Source organism: Apis laboriosa, unplaced genomic scaffold, assembly GCF_014066325.1.
Source record: "Apis laboriosa isolate Shangri-la unplaced genomic scaffold, ASM1406632v1 scaffold1_cov151, whole genome shotgun sequence".
Lineage (NCBI taxonomy): Eukaryota > Metazoa > Arthropoda > Insecta > Hymenoptera > Apidae > Apis > Apis laboriosa.
This window is the reverse complement of record NW_025222279.1, coordinates 2,381,597-2,399,509: the sequence shown is the minus strand read 5'-3', so window position 1 is coordinate 2,399,509 and position 17,913 is coordinate 2,381,597. Positions and strand designations below refer to the sequence as shown.

Here is a 17,913-nt window from a genome sequence, read left to right as displayed (position 1 = left end):
AATATTTTTAATTAAATGTTTTTTATTATGTCATTGTTAATAATAAATACAATTTTAAATATAATTCTATTAAAAATTATTTCAATTAAAAAAAATAATTACAATTAAAATATTTTAAAAATTTTTAATAATTTAATAATTTAATAAAAATTTTATAATACATTTTTCAATTAAAAATAAATTTATTTTATATTTATTATATATATTCATTATATTAAAATAATAAAATTATTTTATTATATATTTTATTTTAAATAAACAATTAAATTATAAGAAAAAATAAAATATTATAAAAAATAATATTTCTATTTTTTATTTATATGTATTGCGTATGTATACTATTTTTTTAAATAATTTATTCCAAATATTATAAATATATATATCATAAATATTAAATGTATTAAATAATATTATAAATATAATTAGCATATTTTATTTTTATAATTATCGAATTTTTAAAAAAATTTAAAAGCCCTTAAAACTATTAACTATGATTAATCAACTTACATTTTTATAAGACTTATAAAATAACCACAATTAACTATGAATCGTAGAGCGCATATCATATACACGCATTTTGTATGTTAAAATCAAGCATTTATATTATCTTCACATATTTAAATATGTTATTTAGACAAACCATTCCGTAAAAGTGATTATAATGAACGTGTATACATATTTTTTGAATGGCTTCTTAATCAATTTCAAAACTCTAAAATTGATTTAGAAATTTTTATGCAATATTAAAAGTAGAATGAATGCATAAATACAATTTAAAACGAAATTTTTTTGTTTATTGTTCATTTTTTTCAAATCATAAAATTATATATTAAATTTTTATTAAAATCATCAGATACATTAAAAAAAAAATTAATAACAATAATGAATAATAATTAACTATTATTTAGAAAATTATTTTATTGTTCTGTATAAATTATTTTAAATATATTCAAAGATATATATATAAAATATACTTATATTTATGAAATATAAATTTTATGTGAAAAAGAAAATATATATATGTATATTATCTAAAAATATTAATAATTAAGCGCGGAATTCAAATCTTATGCTTTACGTGTACTAAAATAATTTTGTAACTACACTTTAATATACTACATTTTAATAACTACTCCTCTTTATCAAAAGATTAAATCTTAGATTTTTATTAAATAATTTGTAACATATTCTTTGTTATAATAAATAACCTTGTAAAAAATTATATTTATAAATTTTAATAAATTTGTACATTATATTATGTTTAAATTATAATAAAATATAATAGTAACATAACCTCACATATTTACGTTGTAATTTTTTAAGTACTAATATATATTGTTTAAATATTCAATATGGAAGTGTAAGTACTTATTTTTTATATTTATAATTATTTTAATGAATAAATATTAAAAATAATTAAAATAAATTTCATTTTAGACTTAAGGAATGTTCAGCATACTTAAGTAACTATGAAGTTCTGAATATTCTACAGAATATAAAGGCAAATAAAAAACAAAAAATGAAACAAAATCAATTAGCAAGTATAACATATCAAACTATTAGATATTTAGAAAATACTTCATGTAAAATCCAATCTCCAGAAAAAATTAAAGACTTTTTAAGAGCAATGGAACCTTTCAAACTTACAAAATGTGAAATATTAACTCTTTTAAATGTATGTCCTAAAACACCTCTTGAAATACAATTGGTAATATATTTAAAATATAATATAATATATCTAAAATATATTATAAAAAATATGTAATAAAAAATTATATATACATATATTTTTTAGATTGTAGAAGATAGTGAAGATCGTTTGACTGATGAAGAAGTAGATTCTTTACTTCAAGTAGTAGCAAATTATTTAAATGAAAATGAACAAGATGGATAATATGATTTTTCTATTTTAACTTTACAAATTTTTTAAAAACATTTTATATATTTTATGTACATTTTATTTATAGCAAACAAAGAAATGAAAATGATATAATATTAAATACATTATGCAAATAAATTTTTGGTTGACTCATTATCTCTTCTGGTCCCCAAGATCATCTATAGAATCTTCATCAATCTGAAGTTATATTAAATATTAAATATTATAATTTATATAATATGTATATATTATATAATGTATATATTATATATATTATTAATATTATGTATATATTAACTATATATATTAATATATATCACTCTTACTTGTGGCCATTTTTCTGGAATTACTTCAAATAATTCATCTTTCACATCTCCTTGTATAACTATTTCATCATCTCCTGTTACACTAGATCCACATGCAAATTTACTACCAAAAAATTTTGCAGCTACTTTTAAATCTATATCTATAAATTAATGTAAATAAGACTTTAATTTAACAGCTACAATTATTTTAAATATAAAGTTTAAATAAATATTTTATATTACCAAAAGTGCTAAGACCTGTAACAACAGTAACTGATTTCTTTTTCCCTCTAGGTGCTCTAGATACAGTCACTAATTTTGGTACATCTTCTTTTTTCTTTGTTTTAAGCATACCTTTACCACCTCGTTTTTGTCTTTTTTTTTCATCTTCACCTCCACCTACTTCTGTATTATTATCTTCTACTACATATAAATAGTTAAAATTATAAAAAAATAAAATTTATAATTTATAAATAACTATGAGAATGATTTTATATAAAAATTATATTTACCTAATTTAACTTTTTCAAATTCTGTTGGTAAATTTCTTTCTAACCATTGCTTACATTTTTCATATTCTGGATAATATTCACAATACTGTGATACAAGTAAAAATTAAAATTAAAAAATCCAAAGATTATTATTTTGTCATATAATATGAATTTCACATATCAAATATTTGAATTATAAAAAATTACCTTACCTCAATAGGAAGAGAGCAGTTTCCACAATATTGTACTTGAATTGGATAAATGATATTAGGATCAGGTCCTAGACGTAAATTTGACTGTTCTTCTATCGACATTCTTTCAGACGCTTAACCTTACTTTTGTACAGTTTGATATGGATTTGTTTGACAAAACGTTAAGGTTTTTTCAATTTTCTTAATTTATTTTTTTTTTCTGAGAAATAAATTTTTATTGATCTATAACACGTTTTTTAAACAAAGTACAGACTATCACTTATTCAAATGAATAGCACGTAAGGTAAGCAATCTGATATCTAGTAATTTTAATTTCGTTTTCTAGATTCTTAAAATATCTCTATTTCTACCAATCAATTGTTACCAATCAAAAAATGCTCCAATAACATTCAACTTCAAAAGGAACTGCATCATTTGATACATCAGCAACGACAAATAAACGTTTAAAAAATACAAGGGGTGGATCACGTGATCAAAAACTCCAATCAGAAATTTTCATTCAATAATCTGCTAGACAAGAAGACCAATCATATATATTAGACTTTGTACTTCGTTCGAAACGCACGTGCAATAGAGAAAAGCGGCTCGGAGCACCTCAGAGTTAGTGTGTTACCTCGTGAAAAGAATCGGGACGTCGTTGTGAGTATAATTTCTAAAAAAGTGTACACGCGTGTTACTGTGAATAATAAGAACGTGTTAGTTTCTAGAGTCGTGAAAATTTGAAAGAGATTGTCAAAGAAAGATGACATTGGGCGCACAAATTGAGACCTCTACTGAAAATGGGAGTATGAAAATTCCTCTGTTAAATGGTAATGAGAACCGAACGAATACTGGTTAGTATATGTTAATTTTATAATCAACGAGTAATAGTTTTCTCATTTTTTATGGTTAAACTATGTAACCACTTGTGTTATATAATGATTTGGTCAGGTTACCATGTTCTGTTCGTTTTAATGTGAGCCTTTAACGATGCCGCTTTAGCCAAAAGCCGGGCCCTTGATGTTATGTAACGCGCGAATTGCGCGAATCTATGTATTGCAGGGTCATGTGAGTTACAAGTTTTACAATAGAGAAAGTAGCAGAAGACATGATTCGCGATAGCAGACGAATTTTTATCGTTTATGATTATAATTATTATAAAATTATGATTTTTTTCTTTCAATATTTTTACCCGTTAGCAAGATGTTACACAAGAACGAATGAACGTATTTTTGACATGTTTTTTCTTTGGAAAATGCATCTTTAAATTAATGTATTTATATATTTAATTATTTTCATTCTGTTTTTCCTATTTTGTATTATTATCAAGTTATATCCATAATCAAAATATGATGAAAATTAATCTCTTTGAAACACGTGATTAATTTTTCCCTGGATGATGAAACCATGTTACCTGCCCTGTTTAATCATTAATTTTGTTACATCTCACTTTAATGTTTCAAAATTATCTTTATGTGAATGTAATCACTTTATTTTTATTTTTATATCTTATATTTGTTTTTATTATGTTTAAAATGGTTATTTTTAATTATGTATTAAATTAGTAATAATTTTTATCGTGTAAATAATATATATTTTATTTAGTGATTTTCATTATACATGGTTACATAGAGTGTAATAATTATACAATATCTACATAATAAGAATTATATAAATTATAATATTGTATAATTGTATTTTATTTTGTGTTAAAATAATATTTTAATTTTTCATGATTTTATAACACCCGTTACATTTTATAATAACCCGTTTTCAAAATTTCATAATCAATAAAAATCAAATATAATTTGAGAAAAACATAAATTTTCAATAGAATAAAGTTATTTATCATTTTGAATAGATCTGTTCTATTAATTTATTATTTTTTTTCTTAGAACTTTCATTTTGTAAAAAAAAATCGAAGAAAAACACGTGCATGTTAATGACCTCTTATGCATAGGCGTAAAAACACGAAAATTTAAAATCATAAAAAAATCATAAAAAACATAACTAAATAAAATATTTAATTAATTGTAGTTTATTTAATTAATATATAATTTTATAATTAAACTATTTAATATGAAATTTATTTTTTGTAATTAATTTAATAATCGTAATTAAAAATTATTTGTTTAAAGCAATATATATTAATATATTATTATAAACATCGTAAATATAATTTTTTTAGAATTGTTTCATAATTATATTTATATTTATTTTTTTAATTATAATAAAAAATTCTTTTTATAATATTTGAAAATAATAAAAATTAAAAATATTACTAGACAGTAATGGTTCCATAAAGAATCACGTGTTTTGAAAGAACAATAGTGAATTGCAAAGAATTATCGATAACAGGGGTTATCGGTATTTTTTCTGACATGTTGCCTTTCATCTTTGATTCTGATAAAATATTTTACTAAAATATTTCACATAATTTTGAAATTTAATATATTAAATTTGTATATTGTAATTAATACAAACATAAATTATCGATTATTTTACTCCCCCCCTCTCTCTCTCTGTATATATATANTATATATATATATATATATATATATATATATATTATTTTTTTATTATAAAAGTTTTTATATCTAAATATTTTTTCAAATAGTACATTGTGTACATATATATATATTCAGTTAATATTATGTTTTTAATATTAAAACTATTTTGTTCAGATTTAATGATTCTTATCAATTTATTTATAGTTACAGTATAAATGATTTCGAAATTTATCAAGCTTCCTTGAAAATAATAATGAAACGAATAATATCTGATATATTTGAATAAATAATTGATATTAATTAATATAAATTTGATATTTATAATATATCGATTTAAATGCTTATGTTTGTAAAATATTGTAAAATTATAATTCTTCCCTTGTTTGATCTTATCTTAAATCGATGTTTAAATCCTTTTATTTAATTTGAACAAAAAAATATATTTAATATATTTAATAATGTTTAATTAATTCTTTTTATTAATATTTATTTTTTTATTTTTTTTTTATTTAATCTATATAATCTATTTAATCTATAATAATATATAATACATATATAATATATATAGTAATAGTTATATTAATAATTTTTGTTTAATTTTATAATTTATAATTTTTTGTAATTGTAAAGCTTGTAATAATATATTTAATTATTTATTATCAATAAGTATTTTTTTTACAAAATTTTATATTAATGTAAAATTTCTTTTAATTTAAAAAAAAATTTTGGAAAATATTTTTACAAAATAAGCAAATTAAAATGAAAATGAAAGAAAAAATTATTCTTTTTTTATATATTTTTATTTTTTTATTTTAGTTTTTTTTCACGGTTAAATTTCTTATCTTTATTTTTGATAAAGAATTCAAAAAAAAGAAAACTTTGATGAAATAGTAAAATAAGTGATAAGACTGCGATAAAACAATTGGTTTATAAGATAAATTGATCTAACTTAGAAGTATGTGGATATAAATATTCATAGAAATATATAAAGATTTTCAAAACATGATAAGAAACTTATTATGAATAAAATAAAACTAATAAAATATTTTATTGTAACTTTATGTAAATTTTATATTGATTTTTTTTTTAAAATAATTTTCTTTTATCGATTATTTAATTTATTCAATCCATTTATTTAATCTTCATAAAATATTAAAATTATAATAATATTGTTACACAAAATAAAATAAAGAAAGATAAATTATTTTAAAATGTTCTATGCATATTCGTCTTTTATTTTTTTCTGATCTTAATTCTTGTAAATCTGTAAAATTAATAAGATTAATAAAATTTTGATCGCAGATTATTCATTGAATAATTGATAATCGTTAAAGAAAATAAATGTAATAAAGAATTAGTTTTAATATATACATAATATTATTTTTTTGCATTCATATGCTTATTAATAATAATTCATTGATCATAATGCTTTATTCCATAATGCTTTAAAAATATTATATAAATTTAAAAAAATATACAGCAAATAGAAAAATAAATTTGTAGCATCAACACAGAATCACAATAATCATTGATGAGCTATTTTGCTAATTGTAGTTAGTATTATAGTAATTGTTTAAGATTGACATATACCAGAAATGGATGTATATCGCAAACATAGTATTGATAAAATTAGTACGGCATTTGAGTCTGAACTATTTACATTGCCGTTTATTTATAAGTACATTGGTGAATGCAAGTAGCGGTCCCACGGATATCCACTATCGTATCTGTTCGAAAATGCATTCTGCTTCTATAGAAATATGAATATGTAAATATATTCGAATATTTATATATTCGATATATATTCGAATATGTAAATATATAAATATATATATATATATATTCGATTAACATTCATATAATTACAGAATTATTAATATCGTTATAATCATAAAAGATCAACAAAAGTTAATATCCAGAATAATATCTATCTTAGAAGAAAAAAATATTGAATAATATATGATATATTATGTATTAATTAGAACTTTGCTTTCTTAATTAGAACTGCTATTTTATTGTTTTTCTTAATTTAATTCTTAAAAATTATTTAATAAATTATAAAATTCTATTATTACTTAATTCTTTACTAATCAAATATTTATTGAATACTATTTCAATACTATTATATTTTAAATTACAAAAATAAGTTTAGAAAATCAAGATTAATATAAATAAAACTTATACAATAAAAAATAATAATAAAAAAATGATAATAAAATATTCATATTATATTCAATTTAAAAATCATTTATTCAAATATCTATCAAGTGATATATTTATATTATGTAAATTAAAGACAGAAATATTTTGTTATCTATTTTTAATATTTAAATGACTTTATCTGAAATTATTTATTAACGTAATGTTTCAATAAACATTTTTACTACATTTCAATACAAAATTAGTTATTATTATTTTTCAATATTTTCAAGAAATCCAAATATTTAAATAAAAATTTCTATATTCATATGTTTAGATATGAAGGAAACTATAGAAGAAACCGGAAGTACGAGTACAGCTGCGAAAAATGTTGTTGAAAAAGGTGAAGTTGAAGCAACGAAAGAAAAAGGAAATGAAAAAGAAAAAGAGAAGGAAAAAGAAGAAGACAAGAACAAAAAGAATGATAAGAGCGAAAAAGAAGATGGTGATAAAGATGCTGGAACTGAGCAAGAAATTGTTTTCATTCAAGATATGGGATTTACCGTTAAAATCGTTAGTCCAGGAACTGAACCCTTTGATATTCAAGTCTCTAGTATGGAGCTAGTTCAGGTAAATTATAATTTCTAGAAAAATCTTTTTAATTTTCATCTGATAATAAAAAAAATAAATAAATTTTATCATTGTTTTTTTTAGGAGATCCATCAATTGCTCATGGATCGCGAAGATACTTGTCATCGTACATGTTTTTCTCTTCAACTTGATGGTAACACATTGGATAACTTTGCTGAATTGAAAAATATTGAAGGCCTAAAAGAAGGTTCGGTGATTAAAGTCGTAGAGGAACCATATACAATGAGAGAAGCTCGTATACATGTTCGACATGTTCGAGATTTATTGAAGTCTGTAGATCCTGCAGATGCTTACAACGGTGTTGAATGTAGCAGTTTATCATTTTTAAATGTGGTTACCAATGGTGATATTCTCGAGAAAAAAAAGAGTAGAGCAGACTCAGTTGATTGTACCCCACCTGATTATATTATACCTGGCTGTAAAGATAGACCATTGTTACCTTTACAACCGCAAGCCAAAGAACAAAAATGTCCTCCTTGTTTAAAAGTATAAATTAATATATTTGCTTATTTTTTGATATATTTCAAAAATAAAACTTAATTTATTCATTATAGGTATTAACAACGTCCGGATGGAATCCACCGCCCGGTCACAGAAAACTTCATGGTGATTTATTATATTTACATGTGGTAACATTAGAAGACAAACAATATTATTTGACTGCGTGTGCGAGAGGTTTCTTTCTCAATCAATCGACAAAAGAAGTATTTAATCCGAAACCAGCGACTCCAAGTCATCTCTGTCATAGTTTAATTGAATTACTAAATCAGCTTAGTCCGGCATTTAAACGAGGTTTTGCTGCTATGCAAAGACGAAGAACTCAAAGACATCCATTTGAACGAGTAGCAACACCTTATCAGCTGTACGCATGGTGTGCCCCTCAAATTGAACATACAATCGATGCAATACGCGCTGAAGATAGTATGTTCCGTTTTACGTAAATTAATATTTTATTCTATTTCATATCATATGTTATATAATTTTAAATCTTGTAAAATTCCTGTTTAAATTTAAAACTTCAAAGTATTATCATAAGTATACAAATAATTTTATATTCAATTATTTATTTCCAATATTTCTATTTACTAATAGCTTTCTCTTCTAAATTGGGATATGAGGAACATATTCCTGGCCAAACTCGAGACTGGAACGAGGAATTGCAGACAACAAGAGAGTTACCTCGAAAAAACTTACCTGAAAGACTGCTCAGAGAACGTGCTATTTTTAAAGTAAGTTTACATTTAAAATAATTGCATTTCAAAATATTACTGTTGTAACATATTTATATTTCATAAATGATTTATTTAGGTCCATAGTGATTTTGTTGCTGCTGCTACTCGAGGAGCAGTAGCTGTGATAGATGGTAATGTAATGGCAATAAATCCTGGTGAAGAAGCGAAGATGCAGATGTTTATTTGGAACAATATTTTCTTCTCTCTTGGGTTTGATGTCAGGGATCATTATAAAGAACTTGGTGGTGATGCAGCTGCTTTCGTTGCACCTAAAAACGACTTACAAGGTCTTAGAGTGTATGCTGCTATTGATCTACCTGGTCCCTATACATTGGGTACCGTTGTAATCGATTACAGGTTTGTACGAAATTAAATACACGCATTCTTTTCATCACATTATTTGTACGACGTGGATATTTTGTAGCGGATCATTTGTACATACTTGTTCGATGTTCAGTATTCTATCGCAACTTACATCTCGATCGAAAGGATGTTAAGTTTTCGTGGTAATCACTCGTATTCCTCTGCATAGAGGATATCGTGTCACCGCTCAGTCTATCATCCCTGGAATCTTGGAACGCGAGCAGGAGCAATCTGTTGTTTATGGTTCTATAGATTTTGGGAAAACAGTACTTACACATCCAAAATATCTTGAATTGGTTAGTATACAATAATAATTTTATATCATTTTTAAAATATATTTCTTAATCATTATAAATTACATGTATTATTTTATAGTTAAACAAAACCGGCCAATTATTAAAAATTCTTCCTCATAAAGTTATCAACGATGCTGGGGAGGAAGTTGAACTCTGCAGCAGTGTAGAATGCAAAGGTATAATCGGTAATGATTCCCGGCATTATGTGTTGGATTTGTTACGAACTTTTCCTCCTGATGTCAATTTCCTTAAATGTAAGTTGATATAATTAATAACAAACTTAAAATTAGTTTTAATTTTGTTATATTTTTATTCTAATTTTTTTTAAGTGGAAGGAGTTGAATTAAGCAAAGAAGCAAGAGCTTTAGGTTTTCCAATTGAACACAAACATAAACTTGCTTGTCTTCGTCAAGAATTGATCGATTCTTTTGTCGAGGCTAGATATGTGCAATTTATTAAACATGCCGCATTTCATCTGCAGCAACTTACATCTGCAAGAAGAGTGCAAAAAGAAAGTGAAACTGTCTCTGTTAGGGTAAAAAAAATTTTTCAAATTTAATATTAAATAAAATAATATTAACAACAATAGTATTTCTATATAGTATTGAATTAATTTTAGGAAGGTAAAAGGGAAGAATTAAATACTGTTGCAATGGATAGTAACAAAGAAGATTCTACTCATACTTTAATCGAAACAGATGAAGCTAAAAAGATTGTGGAAAGCATTACTGATTCTATTACTGGTGGAGAAAAACAAGAATGTATATAACTTAATTATTTATTATTTAAAAATATCTTATATATAATATTTAATAATATTATATATAAAATAATTAAAAATATCTACTAAATTTATCTCTTTCTTTTTCAGTGGAAGAAAGTACAAAAGAAATAGTACGCAGAGCTGCAACAGCAGTTGGCAGTTTGCGTGAAGCTGAATTTGATGTCAGATTTAATCCCGACGTATTTTCTCCAGGTGTTAAACATCCAGATCCAAATGGTTCTGCTTTAAAGAAACAAAAGCAATTGGTGATAGATGCTGCTGATTTCTTACTTACTGTACAAATCCCTACTTTTGTATGTTTTAATATAGAATATTTTTATGTTTATCATATTAATATTTGTTTAAAATTAAAATTGATTCAATTTTTATATCATAGATCCGAGAATGTTTAGATCATACAGCTGCTGCAATGGATGGTAGCATATTAGTAGAAGCTTTACACGGTAAAGGTATCAATGTAAGATATCTTGGTAAATTAGCAACTATGTTATCTACTGTCCCACAATTGCAATATCTTAAACGTATTGCTGTTTCGGAACTTATTTTGCGTTCGGCAAAACATATTTTTACATTTTATATGCAGGTATATTAATTTAAAATATTATTTTAATTTGAATGAACTTTTCATGAAAAATAAAAAAATTATGCTAACATTTATTTTTTAGGGTACAGAATTAATGAGTTTATCTGCAGCGATTAGTCATTTTTTAAATTGTTTATTTTCTTCTGCACAAATTATTCATCCACAACAAAATCTGGAAGAGGTACGATTATTTTATCTTTTATTACTTTTTATTTTTTGTTGAAAATTGTTATATTTGTCGATTCAAAATAGTAACAATAACAAGTAATAATTTTTTAAATGATAATTTATATAATTGTTTATTTTAGCTTCAAAGTAAAACTGCAAAACGACGCAATAAAAGAAAAGGTAGAAATAATGGTCCACAACAATCTGAAGTAGAATGGGCTTCCTTGACACCTAAATCTCTTTGGCAACAAATTAAAGCAGATCTGAAAAGTTATTATGATTGGGAAACACCATGTTCAGAATCATTGGATGCCACAATAGAACATTTTCATCTCCAAAAAATTTCATTACTTCGTAATTTTTGTATAAAGACTGGTATCCAAATTTTATTGCGTGAATATAATTTCGAAAATAAAAATAGAGCTACGTTTTTCGAAGAAGATATACTCAATATATTCCCTGTTGTGAAGCATATCAATCCTAGAGTAAATAATACAAAATTTTAAAAATTTTGTGATTCTATATATAATGGTTTTATATATAAATTATTTTTGATTTTTATTTTTTATTTAGGCTAGTGATGCATATAATTTTTATACAACCGGCCAAAGTAAGATTCAACAAGGTTATTTGAAAGATGGATACGAATTAATTAGTGAGGCACTTAATTTATTAAATAATGTTTATGGTGCTATGCATCCTGAAATTGCACAATGTCTCAGAATGCTTGCGCGATTAAATTACATAATGGGTGATCATGGAGAAGCTCTTGCAACGCAACAAAAAGCAGTTCTTATGTCAGAAAGAGTTAACGGTATAGATCATCCATATACTATTACTGAATATGTAAGTATAAAATAAACATATTAAATTAATGATTAAAAATAAAAAAATATTCATAATTATATTATTATTTATTAATAGATCCGTCTTGCTCTATACTCTTTTGCCAATGGTCAAGTTTCTGTATCACTCAGGTTATTGTACAGAGCACGTTATTTAGCATTATTAGTTTGTGGTGAAGATCATCCAGAAGTAGCACTTCTTGATGTAAGTATTTCATATGAATATTAAAAATTTGAAAAATCAAACATTTTTAATCTTTAGTAGCATTATTCATTTATTTAGAGCAATATTTCTTTGATACTTCATGCTGTTGGAGAATATGAATTGTCGCTCCGTTTTTTGGAACATGCTTTAGCTTTAAATCTACGATATCACGGGCCACGATCTTTGAAAGTTGCTGTTTCTTATCATCTTGTTGCGAGAACTCAATCTTGTATGGGTGATTTCCGAGCAGCTTTAAATAATGAGAAAGAAACTTATGCTATTTATAAGCAACAATTAGGCGAAGACCATGAAAAAACTAAAGAAAGTAGTGATTGTTTAAGACATCTAACGCAACAGGCCGTGGTTTTACAGAAAAAAATGAATGAAATATATACTGGAAAATCGGGTGTTAGTTTACCACCGATTCAAGTACAACCGCCTAGCATGGGATCTGTGCTTGATATGTTGAACGTGATTAATGGTATTCTTTTCGTTCAAATTAGTCAACAAGATATTGAAAATTTTAAAGCGGAAATAGAGAAACGACAAAAAGAACAAACACCTGACAGAGAGACGAAGATGCTTCAAAATGGAAACAAGAAAAATGAAAAAGAAAATAAGAAAGAAGAAAAAGATAATAATAAAAAGGAAGAAAAAGAAAATAAAAAGAACGAAAAAGAAAGTAAAAAAGAAGATAAAGAAAATAAGAAAGATGAGAAAGAAAATAAAAAAATAGAAAAGAAAGTGGAAACTCAGAAAGAATTAAAAAAATTGGAAGAAAATAAAACAACATTAGAATCAGTAGTTGCAGAAAGCTGAGCTTGTTTTAAACCGCTAATGATGATATTTAGTAGTTTTTTTCTAAGTCCTAGTCTTTCCTTGCCCGCGTCCAATCTTTTTTTTAAGAGTAACGCGAGTACGGCATATATAATTGATTGGAATAAGGTGAAAGTGTTTGCTCGAGATAAGGATCGTTATTTGATGTATCGTGTATACGTTTATAAAAGGCTATCAGAATCGAACTTTTATAGTATGACGATCAATGACAATATAGATCAAACTTTCGAAAGAATTAGATTTCTTAATATTCGCAATGCTTAAATACAATATGCCAAGCTAAATAATTTATTTGACTGATTTACAACAGTATATAATAAATACATAAAAAAAAATTGATTCTCCATTTATGTAAATAATTCAGAATGAAAGAATTCATTGCCTTAATGCATATATTTATAAATTTTATTTGTGATTCACAATCTACAAATCTACAAATTATTGAAGGAATAAAGAAAGAATATATCTTAGTAAAATCATAAACAACAATTTCATCTAATATTGTCACATTTTTTCCAAAGACTTAATTAATTCTACTTTATAACAATAAAAATTATAGATATTATTGCATATATTACATTTCTATTAATCTATGAAATAGTAAATTAGTATTTGTTTTAGCATATTGCACAAGTGTTGCTAAAACTTGAACAAAATGCAATGTACCAATAAAATTAAAATGTTACAACAATTATCTATAACAAATAATGGATTTTATTATCGTAGAATATAAGTCAATTTTTTTCTATAAGCTATTTTATTATTACATATATGAAATCATGTTTTGTGCCATTTAGGCATTAATGTCATTCATTTTAGTTGCTATCGATACATGGAATATATATTAAAGTCATGTTTTCTATTTTTAGATATTGCTAATTTGAGGTTAGTCTTGTTGAATTCAATATGAATACTATAGATAATTTTCTTTTAAAGAATATTGATAGATTTTTCATAAATAATACATGTTTAAAAATAATATAGATTATACAAAAATTAATAAAAGATAGTATTTGCATTGTATTCAACAAGATAAATTTATATAGCTTTGTTAATCGTTTTTATACCATTCGTATACATCACGAAAAAAAAGCTTTCTTTCATTTTTCTATCACCGTTGTTTTATCGTCATTTTATGCGAAAATTTGAATCTGAAAATAATTTAAAATTAAAAAAATTTTTCATTTATATGGAAAAAGTTTTATAAAAAAAATAATAATGGCAGGAAAAGGATAATACAATGACAAATATGCTATTATATTTCACGATCATTAATAACGATTATCAAAAACGATTTATTAATCAATATATTATAGGGATAGTATCAATTTCCTAATTATTATTAGAAATACCGCAATTTTAGAATTACAAACATCTGTTACTAAGCATATATCTTTAATAAATAATATTCGTTACGAATATTAACATGTTACGTTAAAATTTTATATTGCCACACCAAATTAAGTTAAAAAAATTATACAAATAGTTTGTTCATATTTGTTTTAAGTAAAAAAATTATTTTTTGTCATGAATCAGTTATGTTTATAATAATAATGATGATAATAATAACGATAATAATAATGGAAAGCAAATAATATGAACATGCCATATAGTTTTCATTTAAATTTGTATATTTTACAACATAAAATATTATATTGCACTTGTTAGTTAAAATGTACAATGAAGAATGCTAGTTAATAAGAATTATTCATTATAAATAAAGTTAAATATTTGATTTACATATGTTACCTGTTACATAATTTTTGTTATATGATGACTATAAAGTTTACATAAAATAAATCATTTTGTATGGAACATAAAGTGATATCTTATACAAAATTTTTAATTTGATTCAAATTCATTTCAATTTTGCTTGTTTTTAATCGTTTTCGTTTCTTTTTATTTGGTTTTTCATGTGATTTTTGAAAATATTCTCTAATATCTAATTTGTTTATTAAATATTGTCGAAATGTTTCTAAAGCATTCTTGCCACCAGTTCCTTTTTCAAGGACCATAAATATTTTTACATCATTATTTTTAGCTTCTTCATGTTCTATTAATTCAGCAAAAAAGTTACATATTAACAAAGGTTCTTTTATAACAGTTTCTTGTAATTCTTTAATTGTTTGATCTTCAATTATATTTTTTGAAGTATTTTTCATTAATTTTTTTGTAGAATATTCTATATCATTTGTTGTAGTTATACATTTTGTGTTATGATCTATAAATTGATTCATTAATCTTTGAGCTAATCGACGTTTTCTACGTGCATGTGACCATGTATCATTTTCTGCAATTAGTTGACATGACCAACCATTAAAATTGTCAATTGGCAAATTTAATTTTTTGATTTGTATCTAGATATAAAATATGATATAAAATAAAATGTTATGATTATTATAATAATATGAAAATAGAAAATATAAGTATAATATTACATTTAATTCTTTCATTATTTCTTCCAAAAAATTAACTAAATTATCAAAAGAAAGAAATCTATGTTGTATTGGAAATTGTATCTCTATTGGATGTTGTTGTCTAAGTAATTTTGCAATATAATCTTCACTTTTTCTAATAACTGGAGCATTTATTAAATTAACAACATCTTTTGGTAAAAATGACCAAGCCAATCCCCATCTATAAAAAAAATTAATTTATATATATAAATATAAAAAAGTAAAATGTAAAATAATAAAATAGTATATTATTTATAATTACCGTTTTGTATGACCTTGACAAAATTCTGTCCATGTCACATTTTCTATATTTTTTTGTTTTAGAAATTTTAATAAAAATAATAAATTACTTCTTTTACCACACATTGTGGTATAAATTTTTATTTTTTCTTTAATCTCTATACTTTCTTTAATCATTTGTGTTACAAATGCTCTTTCACCACCTTGAACTGTAAGTTCAACTTTGTTTCCTGTTGAAGCATTTCTTGGTGGTAAACGTTTTATTATTTTTTCTGATAATTCTTCTATCTCAAAAAAAGGTGGATTACATATTGTAAAGTGATAGATATTATTTCCTTTTATAATATCCTTCAATATTGTTCCTTCATTTACTTTAAATACTATAAATCAATAAAATTATTTATAATTTATAAAATAACAAAATATAATATGATTAATTTACCTTTTATTATATGATGCAATTTATTATTTTCAATATGTTGAATTGCTGTTTGTATGCTTGTTTCATCAACTTCCGTACCAATCATTTGATTTCCATACATTTTTGCAAACAATAAAGGATAAATGCAAACTGCCCCAGTACCTGAAGAAAATATTTAATATTTAGATTAAATAAAATATTTTAATATTAAATTTTATTATTCAATTTATTTTTAATACCAATATCTATGCCAATTACTTCTTGCATTTCAATAAAAGAAATATATTTCATTAAATCTTCAATCCATAAAATATAATTTATTCGTAATGGTAGAGTTGGTACTAATTTATTTGAAGGTATTTTTACTTCTAGATTAAAATCATGTTTTAATAAAACTTCTGTAAGCACACGTAGGCTTTCTTCATTTTTGAAGTCAATCTTTATCTTTCCTGTTAAATCCTATCAATAATTTGTTAATATTTTTTATAAAAAATGTGATAGCTACAAATAAAAATATATCTTACAATATTTGCAATATCACGAAACTTTGGATATAATAAAGCAAGTTCTTTGAAATCTGGTATTTTTTTATATTTATTTCTTGGATGCATGAATTTTCTTAATGACATTTTCAAAAAATATTTTTTTTTGCTCTTAATATTTAGTATTTATTAATATTTATTTTCCGATAGGATATATAAAATATATATATATCTGTAACAATTATGTCAACAAATATTTTTTATTTATAAATCTGAAATATTTGCATTTGTTTTAAATTTTATATTTATATAAATTATATATCAAACAATTTTAACACAGGTTTGTTTATAATAGTTCATGAGAATTTGAAAGGCTAGTTTTGTATGTATTGAAAAAACAATATAATTTTTGTTGTTCTTTATGTTCTTAACTATTAATTGTTTAAAGATATTTAATTTATTTTAAAATATCAAACAACGATTTGTTTTAAGAAATTGTTAAATAATTTTATTAAAAAAATTCATTTCATATTTCTAATATCATGAAATTTACGTATTTCCAAAATAAAATAAAACATATTTCAATTAACTTCAAATATTACTGAATGAAATTATCATTATGTAATTTAAGCAGGATGAACAATACTAGTATATTTATTATGTAAGAAAATTCCTAGAAAATCAAAACATTAATAATATGGTAACTTTATTTAGTGAATGAATTTTTAATCGTAAATATATAATATTTTACAATTAAATTTAATATAAATTAATAATTGTTGCTTATAAATATTTAGATATGTGAAATTTAAAACAATAAAAAATAATTATAATT

The 17,913-nt window shown here is 23.1% G+C and overlaps 4 protein-coding genes across 6 annotated transcripts; 2 read left to right on the top strand and 2 right to left on the bottom strand.

The window, feature by feature from the left end:
• Positions 1-1,301: 1,301 nt before the first annotated feature.
• LOC122712225 (DNA-directed RNA polymerase III subunit RPC9-like) lies at positions 1,302-1,985 on the top strand. Its single transcript, XM_043931685.1, has 3 exons — positions 1,302-1,360; positions 1,438-1,708; positions 1,796-1,985. The coding sequence occupies exons 1-3, from the start codon at positions 1,353-1,355 to the stop codon at positions 1,892-1,894; spliced, it is 378 nt and encodes a 125-aa protein (XP_043787620.1). The 5' UTR covers positions 1,302-1,352; the 3' UTR covers positions 1,895-1,985.
• LOC122712224 (density-regulated protein homolog) lies at positions 1,941-3,183 on the bottom strand. Of its 2 annotated transcripts, none has more exons than XM_043931684.1 (5): positions 2,888-3,183; positions 2,697-2,781; positions 2,428-2,604; positions 2,206-2,345; positions 1,941-2,077 (listed from the first exon to the last, which is right to left on the bottom strand). In XM_043931684.1, exons 1-5 carry the CDS (start codon positions 2,987-2,989, stop codon positions 2,033-2,035), a joined length of 549 nt encoding a protein of 182 aa, XP_043787619.1. In that variant the 5' UTR covers positions 2,990-3,183; the 3' UTR covers positions 1,941-2,032. The 2 variants fall into 2 exon arrangements, with proteins under 2 accessions (XP_043787619.1, XP_043787618.1); XM_043931683.1 differs by having other exon boundaries at positions 2,428-2,607; positions 2,888-3,182.
• A 65-nt stretch (positions 3,184-3,248) lies between these two features.
• On the top strand, positions 3,249-13,962 carry LOC122712222 (clustered mitochondria protein homolog). Of its 2 annotated transcripts, none has more exons than XM_043931681.1 (18): positions 3,249-3,526; positions 3,595-3,720; positions 7,853-8,145; positions 8,230-8,652; positions 8,721-9,087; positions 9,259-9,395; positions 9,475-9,755; positions 9,931-10,057; positions 10,137-10,311; positions 10,387-10,592; positions 10,677-10,818; positions 10,929-11,134; positions 11,218-11,424; positions 11,507-11,605; positions 11,733-12,077; positions 12,166-12,438; positions 12,517-12,642; positions 12,721-13,962. In XM_043931681.1, exons 2-18 carry the CDS (start codon positions 3,630-3,632, stop codon positions 13,459-13,461), a joined length of 4,239 nt encoding a protein of 1,412 aa, XP_043787616.1. In that variant the 5' UTR covers positions 3,249-3,526; positions 3,595-3,629; the 3' UTR covers positions 13,462-13,962. The 2 variants fall into 2 exon arrangements, with proteins under 2 accessions (XP_043787616.1, XP_043787614.1); XM_043931679.1 differs by having other exon boundaries at positions 3,588-3,720.
• Positions 13,963-14,217: 255 nt separating this feature from the next.
• Positions 14,218-17,261, bottom strand: LOC122712223 (U6 small nuclear RNA (adenine-(43)-N(6))-methyltransferase). Its single transcript, XM_043931682.1, has 7 exons — positions 17,121-17,261; positions 16,836-17,055; positions 16,618-16,758; positions 16,198-16,555; positions 15,918-16,116; positions 15,229-15,836; positions 14,218-14,630 (listed from the first exon to the last, which is right to left on the bottom strand). The coding sequence occupies exons 1-6, from the start codon at positions 17,223-17,225 to the stop codon at positions 15,309-15,311; spliced, it is 1,551 nt and encodes a 516-aa protein (XP_043787617.1). The 5' UTR covers positions 17,226-17,261; the 3' UTR covers positions 14,218-14,630; positions 15,229-15,308.
• Positions 17,262-17,913: the final 652 nt, after the last annotated feature.

Excerpts from the sequence above, each read along its gene's own strand:
- LOC122712225 (XM_043931685.1), top strand. Across the intron at positions 1,709-1,795 it reads CACCTCTTGAAATACAATTG|ATTGTAGAAGATAGTGAAGA; the intron begins GTAATATATTTA and ends TATATTTTTTAG.
- LOC122712224 (XM_043931683.1), bottom strand. The coding sequence starts at position 2,989 with ATGTCGATAGAAGAACAGTCAAATTTACGTCTAGGACCTGATCCTAAT. Across the intron at positions 2,782-2,887 it reads ACTGCTCTCTTCCTATTGAG|TATTGTGAATATTATCCAGA; the intron begins GTAAGGTAATTT and ends CTTGTATCACAG. Across the intron at positions 2,078-2,205 it reads TTCCAGAAAAATGGCCACAA|ATTGATGAAGATTCTATAGA; the intron begins GTAAGAGTGATA and ends ATATAACTTCAG.
- LOC122712222 (XM_043931681.1), top strand. The coding sequence starts at position 3,630 with ATGACATTGGGCGCACAAATTGAGACCTCTACTGAAAATGGGAGTATG. Across the intron at positions 9,396-9,474 it reads GAGAACGTGCTATTTTTAAA|GTCCATAGTGATTTTGTTGC; the intron begins GTAAGTTTACAT and ends TGATTTATTTAG. Across the intron at positions 12,439-12,516 it reads CATATACTATTACTGAATAT|ATCCGTCTTGCTCTATACTC; the intron begins GTAAGTATAAAA and ends ATTTATTAATAG.
- LOC122712223 (XM_043931682.1), bottom strand. The coding sequence starts at position 17,225 with ATGTCATTAAGAAAATTCATGCATCCAAGAAATAAATATAAAAAAATA. Across the intron at positions 16,759-16,835 it reads AGTAATTGGCATAGATATTG|GTACTGGGGCAGTTTGCATT; the intron begins GTATTAAAAATA and ends TATTTTCTTCAG. Across the intron at positions 16,556-16,617 it reads ATTGCATCATATAATAAAAG|TATTTAAAGTAAATGAAGGA; the intron begins GTAAATTAATCA and ends ATTGATTTATAG.